General features: G+C 38.7%; 1 protein-coding gene across 1 annotated transcript in view; it reads left to right on the top strand.

The window, feature by feature from the left end:
• The window catches only part of LOC101858894 (secretion-regulating guanine nucleotide exchange factor), a gene marked incomplete in the record, with an annotated part of 16,279 nt that overhangs the window by 1,425 nt on the left and 3,536 nt on the right, over positions 1 to 11,318 (top strand). Inside the window, 6 exon segments of the mRNA XM_005108278.3 lie at positions 423 to 581; positions 2,223 to 2,311; positions 3,103 to 3,181; positions 3,973 to 4,074; positions 6,572 to 6,640; positions 9,814 to 9,981. Coding sequence (XP_005108335.2) covers positions 423 to 581; positions 2,223 to 2,311; positions 3,103 to 3,181; positions 3,973 to 4,074; positions 6,572 to 6,640; positions 9,814 to 9,981 — 666 coding nt within the window.

Genomic DNA, 11,318 nt, shown 5'->3' with positions numbered 1-11,318 from the left:
ACACTCACTCACTCACTCATTTACACACACTCTCACACACACTCACTACTCTCTCTCACACACTCACATGCACACTCACACACACACATGCACACTCACACGTACACACACACACACTTAGTCACCCACTCTCTCTCTCTCTCTCTCTCTCTCTCTCTCTCTCTCTCTCTCTCTCTCGCGCGCGCGCGCGCACACTCACACACACACAAACACACACACACACACACACACACACACACATAAACACACACAAACAAACACACACACACACACACACACACTCAACATACACAAACTCATTGTTTTATGATTTATGGTAGTTCTTTTCCTTTCTGTTCTAAGGCTACTTTTTTCAAGTACGCTCTATAATTCTTAATAACAACTGTTGTCCCTCTACACTCATTCCTTCCGTTTCATAAAAGCCTCTGGTTGTTTGATGACGTGTGGAAACAATGATCGGGGGCAACAAAGGAGAGACGGGAAAACCAATGTCCTGAGGTTTGAACCCCAACCTCCCCCTTCGCCTTCTGCTAACTTTGTGAAGGTCACAGCTGGATGGGACTTTGTGATTGCCATCACAGGTAGACAGGCTTTCGTACACTTTTTTTATTTTTTATTTTGGTAAGTTTTTTGCGGCGCTCGCAACTGCATAAGGTCATATGAGCACGCGGGACACATTAAATTTTTTTCAGCTGGTAGGAATTTTTAAATTTTGCCCGAATGGCGGCCGAAGCCTATTCTTATCGATTTTAAATCACCAAGGGATCTTTAACGTGCGGAACTTGCTCACTGGCCCTGCGAGATTTTTCGCCCTTGTCCAAGAAGGCCATGTGTAGATCTTTCATACCAGAAGATCAGGGGTGCGGCTGAAAGAAAGCAGTAAGAAAGCCAAGGAGTAGCTGTAAAAAAGCTGCAGAAAGAGTCAGGAGCCCTGAGGAGGGGGCAAAGGAGGTGAGGGGGTGGGGGCAGAAAGAAGAGACGAAAGCAGACGACAGAACTTTGCTAGACTGCAGGAAAGGAAGCCAAAGGAGACAATTTTAGAGAAGAAAATTTTTCAGTTGCTACCCGGATTCGAACCCGGGACCTTTGAATGAGAAGCCAACACCTTAACCTCTAGACCACGAGAGCCCCCTTCGTACACTTTGTGATGCACACTCAGTTGGTTTTATGATTATATGATGATAATGATATCTTTAGAGCTGATTTTTTTTTTTTTTATTCTACTATTTTCCTGTTTTTTGAGTAAAGAAAAGCATGACGTTAAGTCACATTTGCTTCTGATTGTCAGGAAAAGTGGACATAAAAAATAGGAGCTGAAATTTATTGTCTCACATTCCAAGAGTATAGAAGTAGGACCTGCCAGTCGTGCCTTCTATCCATCCATATGAGAATTTCATTTTGACATTTTTGTATACATGTCTTATTACATAATTCCTTTTACGGTAAATCTATTGCTCTTTCCAGCAGAGAAGAAACAGTGTGGAACTTTGCGTCATAGTTTTATTGTATATTCTATTTCTTCTCTCTTGAATTTCTGTTATTTGTGTGGGTGGTTGACGCGTGCTCTGGTGTGGTTTGCTCCTTCTTTCCTGTCAAACAACTATTGTCTTTTTCTCTCCTCCTTCTTTTTTATGTTTGTTATTCTCTTGTAACACCTCTAATCTTCGGCACTTATATGACCTTATTGTGTTGCAAGTGCCCGTAAAACTCTTACTAAAACTAAAACTCCATGTTATTTGTATGTTTTGTTTGATACTTTGTATACTGACTTGATGTTCTGCTGGCACTATGATATGGTATGTGTGTGTAAACTCGGATCCTTTGTAAACACTCTACTTTTGTACGGCAGGACCTTTGACTTTTGATCATATCATGTAGGCCTAATCTCCATCTCTGATATATGTGACTCTGGTGCTGATATAACTGTTTATGCCCACATCACATCCAATAAAACGACAAGCATGATATGTGGTTTGAAGGTTACGATCCTCGTCATTGCTTACAAAATATGTGACTTCAATTCACATATTGTGAGGTTTCATTTCTGTAAAATCGAGTGTCTCTGTCTGTCTGCTGGGATGTTGTGCCCTTCTCAACCTTGGTTGGCCCAGACAGACAGGCACGGACAAGGCAGTCAGCCTCCTCTTTGTTCTAAATTGTGTCCATAGGGGCTTAAAATATTAACAATTGGGATTTTTCAAATGAAATGTTTCTTTAAACAGGAGACGGCTCAGTTCTATCATGGGGCTCAAACTCCTTTGGGCAGCTTGGCAGACAATGTCCTCAAGGGAAAAACTTTGATTTTACACCTGTGAGTTTATGTTTTCAGTTTATTTGCGGCTTTTTTTTAGATCATTTTTAATGTGTAGCTAGTTTTTGTAAATGAAGGTTTTTTTAAAGAATGCTTTAATTGTCTCAAGAATGCCTACGACAGTGAAAATCTAGTGTGGGCTGCTAAAAATATTTCTATGCGTTAGAGCTAAATTTGAAAATGATTCAAAACTGTGTCATGGGAAACACAGACATGAATGTTTCGACTGTGCTCCAAGAGCACTATATTACCTTTCTGAATGAGCTGACTGAACAAAATCATAACAAACTGAATTGTTGCTTATTTTGAATTTTTCGTGGAGAAAAATATCCATGAAAGTGTCTCAAAGTCTGACATGGTCAAGCTCAAGATACACCTATGTCAGCTACTTTTGGCTTCAGCGCGCAGAGAGGGTCTAAGGCGCATTGGATATCGTGCAAATTAAGGTCACATCTGTGCGTTTCATGTAAAGATAGTATATTGCAAGACTGAGTCACTCCATTATTTTGAAAGATGAAACAAATAGTCTCAGAGACACCAGAACAGAACACCCTTTGTTGTATGTAAGGTGCTATATTCATGGAATAATGTACTTTGTACTGCATACGAGGAGTAAGATAAAAGATTGCTCTCGAAGAACCTCTGTTGTTTGAAGAACAAAACAAAACTTCTTATATCAGCATGAATAGTTTGATGGGTTTTTTTCAGGTGGGGGGGGGGGGGGGGGGTTGTGTATGAATACCTTGACTGAATATGATCTGTTACTTTTTTTTTTTTACATTTTCAAATAGGAACAAGTGGTCATTGGAAGTCAATGCATGAAAGCCACTTGTGTTGAAGCTGGACTCCGGCATGCTGTGGCCTTAACAGGTGAGTCCCAGTGATATGGGTAGAGAGAATTATATCATAACAAAGAATCTACATAACAAGAGGGTTCACTCCTCTCTTTGAACCTGTTAAAAAGTGTCCTCAAAATTCAGTGCCGCCCTCTTTGCCAATGCGCACCCTTTGCGAACAGAGTTACCCTACTTGTTTGAAAAAAATCAAAAGTGAAACTAACAAGTTTTTAAATAAATAAATATTCAAATTTCGGAAGAACGCTTTTAAAAAAATGGTTACTCTGACAAAAAGCCTCCTCAGGAGGAGTAGGCGACAGTTTTCTTCGTTTAATTTGACTTTAGAATGAGAGGTGAGAGGTCGTTAAAATATAAAAAACCTAAAACTCCGCTCTGAACGAACCCGAACAGCTGATGAACAGCAGTCGATCTGCGTGCGCAAGGGGGTGCTATTCCTATTCTTTTTCTGGAGAAACGAAAGAGAGATTCAAAACAAATACTGCAGTGCCATCTGAGCCATTGCGCGGACTTCCGCTGACACTTTTTTGACTGAGTGAACAATCTCGTTATGTACGGTCTTTGATCATGATTTGAGCATTGTGAGTGCAAAGCTGTAGTCTTTGCTGAAATAGTAAACTACAAGTATTTGGTGCCCACCAGAACATTATTGTGTTTTTGTACTTCTCTTTACTCAGACGGAAAAAACAAAACTGAAATAAAAGTGAACTAAGCGTATCAGTTTACAGATACTGAACTCAAATAAAACTGAACTAAGTGTATCAGTTTAAAGGTACCAGGATTACACATTTTTGTAACTATTTTCAGATTCTCAAGAGGTGGTCACGTGGGGACATGGCAAGAAAGGCCAGTTGGGCCAGTGCACAGACGCTGGAGAGCTGAAAGCAAAGTCTGGAATCCCTGCTAAAGGTATTTAGCCCTTTTAGTACCGTCGGCAATTTTAGCCGCCAGGCCGTAGTATGTGCTCATTACCGCTGGCAACTTGAGTCGCCAACTCGACTAAGCTCATTACCGCTGCCCATTTTAGTGGCCAACTCGACTTAGCCCACTAAACATAATTAAACAACGAACATAGCCACGGCACTGAAGTAAGTACCAAAGGAAGTCCCTCTAGATGACTGCTGAATGGTTGATGAAACTGTAAATTTTAAAATTGTGTTTCTTGGTATGCAAAGTTTTTTTATATAAAAAAAAAATTCTACCACGGCTTCATCTTTCTAAACTGGTGCGGTACTTGAGGGTTTTTCACTATATGAGCCTTCGCTTGGGGGGTCACTGTGAAAATCCGAAGGAAAGAGCTTGACATGTGAAATACATTATAAAAGAGCCTCTGCTAAAATCTGACGCGTGATTTTTATTTTCGGACAATTTATTTTGTTCTTCTCTGCCAATGTGAAAAGTAACGGGTAATGATTAAAGGATAGGAGGATGGATGGCATATGCATTTTGTTTGGTGTCAAAGCAAGAGAAAGGAAGTTTTGTTGATGAGCCTTAAATATGAATAAAATTTCTGAAAATGTTTAATATATCCTGCGTGCTCATATGAACCTGTGCAGTTGCGAGCCCTGTAAAACACTTAACAAAGAACAAAAAAGCAAAATTTTTAAAAATGATAATAAAATTGCTCTTGTTAGTCGGATATATTACGATCATGGCAATGTAACCAACACTGGTCAGAGCACACCACCCACTCCTCTAGTGTAGCTGAACCCATGTAACCCCTTCTTGATCCATACTTTCATGTTAAACAACCACACACACACACACACATACTCACAATCACACACACTCATGCACACAAGCACACACACATGCACACACACACACACAACCACACACAAATACACACACACACATGCACACACTCGTGCACACACTCACACACACATGCGCACAAGCACAAGCACAAAAACATAACTCTCACACCACAGAGCACAATACAGCGCCACACTTTCTCTCTTCGATAACACCCCACCACCCAATACCCACCCTAACATGGCTGGATTCTAGGAAGTTCTAATACTTTACACACACATTGGCAAGTACTGTGTGATAATGGGGCTCATAAGCTGCATTGTGTGTATTAAAATTTAATTGTGTGTAGGGGCGTTTGAGCGGGGGGGGGGGGGGGGGGGGGGGGATGTATATGAGTACACTAAAAGTACTTTTTTTTTTTTCAGAACCAAGTCACTAAAGTTGGCTTTTTCCGTTTTTTCTGGCTGACTCTCTCTCTCTCTCTCTCTCTCTCTCTCTCTCTCTCTCTCTCTCTCTCTCTCTCTCTCTCTCTCTCTCGCTCTCTCTCTCGCTCTCTCTCTCTCTCTCTCTCTCTCTCTCTCTCTCTCTCTCTCTCTCTCTCTCTCTCTCGCTCTCTCTCTCTCGCTCTCTCTATCTGTCTATCTATCTATCTATCTCACTCATTGTCCTTCTCTCTCTTTCTCTCACACACACACACACACACACACACACACACACACACACACACACACACACACACACACACACACACACCTACACACTGTTCATTCACCGAATTCCAACTTCCCCACAATACACCCTCACCTTCCCCCATCCCACCCTCACCATTTGGGCCCCAGCTTTTAACAAAAGTCTACTATAAACAATACATATTATATATACTAAATAGAGATTATTTGTCGTAATAGAGGGAAAGAAAGAAATATAATTTAGTCTCACTGTATTATGTATTCTTACTTCAGTCAGTGCACGTGTGCCATATATTTTCCGGATATTTTTTTTCAAACCCTGCAATTTAATTATTATAATCATAACAACAAAAGATTTCATTTATACAGCCCATAGCTTTGCCAAATGTGAGTGTTGTGTTTGTTATCATCAGCTATAACCCTGAGAGACCCTACAACATTCCAAAACATTCTTTAGGTTCCTGGGAAGCATTTAGTAAGTATTTTCAGAGAAGGGTGTATCTTCAGAAGCTTGAATTATTAGAGCTAGCATTTCGTCATGCTTAACTATATTTACAATGTACATTTGACCCTCAAAATGTAGGAGTTCTCAGTACAGCTGGGCGAAGAATCGATTCCGGAACCGAATCCCCCGATTAATGCTACGGAAGAAAAGTTCCGACTCCTTTTTACATAAATCAACGGTTACCAGTTACCTTAATCATTAAAATCTTCTTTTTAAAAAAAAGAATTTATATTTGAAAAATTAAAGTTGATGCTTCGTAGTGTTCCGAAATCAATCTAAATCCGGAAGATGTTCAGAGCGACCAGGTAACCACCGGAAGAAATCACACTATTAGAAAGTGAGTAATTGGGTTCGGAGTCGATTCCTTCGATTCCCGGCTTTCAATAATCGGTAACCTCGCTACCCAGCACTAGTTCTCAGTGCATTCTCTTTGTGGATGCATTTTCTTCTCCCACAGTTGATATTGGAACTAGAGAGACCTTGACCAGTGTTGTGGCTGGAATGTATCACAGTGGAGCATTGACAGGTAACTCGCAGGCAGTATTGCACACAGACGTATCTCAAAGGCCGCCAAAAATGACTAACATCTGTATGCAATACTGCCCGCGAACTGTACTCAATCAGTTGTGTCACGACATGGTGGAATCAGGCTCTCCTCAATTTTTTTACATTTGGAGTTAATGGTAAATCTTAAAGCTTCTTGTTCATATATCTACTTTTTGAAGAAAAAAATACCAATTTATCTTAAATAGAAGTAGAGATATTTGTGATTGGAGGTGGGGGTCTCCCGGTTTCAGCAGTGAAATTAGCAAGAAAAAGTTTAGTGACTTCCATAGCTTGAGAGTCCTTGGAAATTTAAACTTTACATTTTTTGTGCTTTTAACCAATGGTTTTCAGCAAAATCAACTCAGAAATGTGTTTTTAAATGGACATGCATGAAAGTGTTGAGCTAAAAAAAAGTTTTAAAAAAATTTAATTGCTAAATACTTAGAAAAATGCCAGTTTCTTTAATTTCATTATTTTAACAAGGACCTGATTTCACCATGATGCCTCACAATTGTTTTGTTTTTTAATTAGTTTGAGTAGAAACAAACCAATCAACACAGTTAAAATCATTTAGTGCCAGGAAAAAGGTATGGTAGACAGTTCAGACCGACAGAAACAACAGAGAGAAAGAAAAGAAACAGGACCTACCATTGATGTCCTCCTACCATCCACAATCTAGGGGTTAAATGGTATGCTGCCGGCTGCCTTAAAAATTGGAGGTTCAACTGAAAGAAGTTTCTTACACTTTGAACATTTCTGTGTTGAACTACAAGAATGTCTACAGTGTCACATAAAATGTTAATTGAAAGTCCTAGTGGGTGGTTGGCAGGTGCTCTAGTGTGGTTTGCGCCTAATTCTTTCCTATCAAACATCTATCGTTCTTATCTCTCCTCCTTCCCTCCTTTTTTGTTTTAATTACTCTCTTGTAACACATCTATTCTTCGGCACTTATATGACTTTATTGTGTTGAAAGTGCCATAAAACTGTTACTAAAACGTACATGTGTGCCTTGCAAACAAACAAAGAATATGTTGATCTGTTTAGCAAATGTTTGGCAAACAAGGATCAGATACCGCACAGGAAAAGCTTGAGTGATAGTGGCGTTAAACTATACAATTTCACCATTTTCACCAGGAAAGTTGGACTGGTCTCTCTAAAGCCCCTGTTACATGCAACGATAAATTGTATCAGATTCGTCGTATGAAAGAACTGTCCGTTTTATCGAATTGTGTTATCTGTTTACACGTTGCAATCTTTTGTCCAGTTCTCTTTCAATCAAGGAGATTCCTCGTCATAAAGCCACCATGTCTCTTTGCGACGACACCGATTTGCCTGTACTCTATGTGAAGGTTTCGAGCTTTGGACCCAGTGAATGAAAGGGGAACACTGTACCTCTAGACTACGAGAGTCCCCTTCCCCGTACATTTTCATATAACAGAACAGTGTCTTTAGAAAAGGGTGGCCAAACTGTACCGTGTTGTGTGTTGAAAGAGAAGCTTTGACTTGACTGCAGACGTGCAACGCACTGAGTGACCTTGATGCACTTCACCATTGACGATCAACTAAATAATAAAATTGCTAAAATATACTTAATAACGCACCAAATCAGGTTCTCTGTAAGCAACTTTGCTTATTTTGAGATGCTGATTCCGAATATGAAATCAGATTTTATCTACGATAATTATTTAAAAAATGTTTAGCCCTGAGTTTAGTTCTGCGCTGCAGCAAATTCCGAATTGAATCTATGTCACAGCGCATCTCCCTCAAGTGTGATCGCACGGAAAATATCAAGCAGCACTTGATTTCTCGACCTAGTCTCCAAACCATCGTTCAATCATCCAAATTTTGTACAATTTTGTGGTTACACCCAACGATTTAATAATAATAATAATAATAAATTACACTTTTATTTGTCCCAGAAGGGCACTTTGTTTTACAATGGCAAACATACATACATAAATACATAATTATGAATACGTACATACATAAATACATACATGCATAAATGCATACATAAATACACACTATTACACAAATACAGAACAGTTTACAAACAATGCCACTGTCGGTCGCCACTGTGCAGCGCCCTGTAATTTGAGCTAGGATTGTCGTGTCTTGCTCAAGGACACACTCCAGTGACCACCCATCTGATCTCCGTGTCACCGACACTTGCTTGACATTGCTTGAGTCAAAACTCACTACTCACTTAGCCACTGGAGCCCCCAGATCATCCAGTTTTTGTACAATTTATCGTTACATGTTACCGGTCCTTAAAAGAAGTTTTTAAAGTGAATTTACTTTTACCTGCTACCCATCTTACATCCCGGGAAAGGAGAGTGGAGGGGGATAGTGCTCTCAGATATTATTATTATGACAGTTTGTTTTGCAGTCCGTTACTGAATTTTGTTCTCTTTGGAGGGATGGGGGGGGGGGGGACTCCAGTGGCTACGTTAGTGGTGAGTTCAGACACAAAGATATTGTCATTGTCAAGCAAGTGTTGGTGACGTGGGGTTCAGAAGGGTGGTCTCTGGGGTGTGTCCTTTAGCAAGACTCGACAGCCCTAGATTTTTTAAAAAACAGCACAGTGGCGACCGGCATTGGCATGTTTATAAAATTGTCCTGTGTTGGTGTAACATGTATGTATTTATGTATGTATGTGCTTCTAATTTTGTATTTATGTGTGTATGTACTTCTAATTTTGTATTAATGTGTGTATGTACTTCTAATTTTGTATTTATGTGTGTATGTACTTCTAATTTTGTATTTATGTGTGTATGTACTTCAAATGTTGTATTTATGTGTGTATGTACTTCTAATTTTGTATTTATGTGTGTATGTACTTCTAATTTTGTATTTATGTGTGTATGAACTTCAAATGTTGTATTTATGTGTGTATGTACTTCTAATTTTGTATTTATGTGTGTATGTACTTCTAATTTTGTATTTATGTGTGTATGTACTTCTAATTTTGTATTTATGTGTGTATGTACTTCTAATTTTGTATTTATGTTTATGTATGTTTGCCTTTGTAACTCATATTTCCCCCACAAGGCTCAATAGAATGTTATTTATTTATTTATTTATTTATTTATTCTGTTTATTTATTTTTTTAAATTTATAATTTATTTGTTCTGGCTTAAATCTAAATCTTAGCCAGTGGTAGCATTTTCCTTTGGGGGTGCAACAAGTACGGACAGTGCTGCGTTGATCCGAGTACCTCCAATGTCGTAGCCAAGCCCGCCCTCGCTGATTTCATTAGACCGAGTGAGGACAGAGTTGTTGGACTGACCAGTGGATGGACTCACCTCACTGCAAGAACAGGTCAGAGATCAATCCTTGTTACAATTCACCTTTGTAGGACGTTGTTGATCTGTATACAGTCAAACTTGTATAAGACAGCCAACCATTTATTGTTACCTTAGAATTACAAAGTTCTATCCCACACTTTTGGCTGTTTTGAGTTACTAAGACCACGAGGTCAGAAACCAAATATGAGGCATCATGGTGAAATCAAGCGCTCGTCAAAATACTGAAATCAAAGAAACCAGCATTTTTCTGCCGACTTGGCAATTTTTATTAATTTTGTTCTATTGGCTCAACATTTTTTATGTCCTTTAAAAAACACATTGCTGTGTGAATTTTACCGAAAAACGTTGATTAAAGGAACAAAAACTGTAAACTTTCAGTTTTCAAGGACTCTCAAGCTATGGAAGTCACGAAACTTGGGCAGCCATTTTCTCGTTTATTTTACCTCTGAACCCGGTGACCCCCACCTCCTCCAATCGCAAGTATTTCAACTTCTATTCAAGATAAAAAGATTTTTTTTTAATTTAAAGCGAGGCAAATAAACAGGCTTTAAGATGATTCCAATAATTCCATATGCCCAAAAAATTGACGAGCGCCTGTTTCCACCACGTCATTACACAAATGTTCTGTCTGCTCTATCAAAATCGTAAGAATATTCAGAGTCACTATCAAGATATTAAAAGAATTGAGTTTGATAAAGCTTGACATGTTGTGAAAGTCAAAATGTTTTTCAAAACTAGGTACTGAGTAGATAGAGCTTTGAAATTCTAGGGTTGTGAATTGTCAAGGAGGAAAGTGGCTGTCTTCTTAGAAAAGTGGTCGTCTCACACTGTGGCATTATAATGTAAAATATACACAAGGGAGGAAATGGGAAGTGGCCATTTGTACAGGCCATTGCCCTTTACTTGTGGCCGTTAGAGCGGGTTCCACTGCCTTTTATGTGAGGGGCTCAGAAAAAAACAACTATTGTACGATAAGCAAATTTAATAACTTGTTTGTTGTTGGGTTTTTTGCATGTTTGGAATGGAAAACTTTATCTTTTTTGAGTATTTTGGTCTTTTAAACTTTTAATTTGAGTGCTATTGAACTTTTCTGCTTGCATAGAAAGATAAAGAGAAAGAACAAATGCTCTTCATTTTGGTATCTGCAGAGAATTCCGAAATCAACTCGGTGTCCTTAAGATACGAAACAAAAAGTGTGCTCTTTTAAGTAGAAAAAATCCTTACACTAATGCTGATAACATTAATAGAAATATATTTATAAATCGTAATAATGATGACAATGATAATACTTTTATATTAATTGTTGTATTAATAGAAATGATAATTATAATATAGTGTAAAGCACATAGA

Source organism: Aplysia californica, unplaced genomic scaffold, assembly GCF_000002075.1.
Source record: "Aplysia californica isolate F4 #8 unplaced genomic scaffold, AplCal3.0 scaffold00674, whole genome shotgun sequence".
NCBI lineage: Eukaryota > Metazoa > Mollusca > Gastropoda > Aplysiida > Aplysiidae > Aplysia > Aplysia californica.
This window is presented reverse-complemented; position numbering and strand designations above follow the sequence as displayed.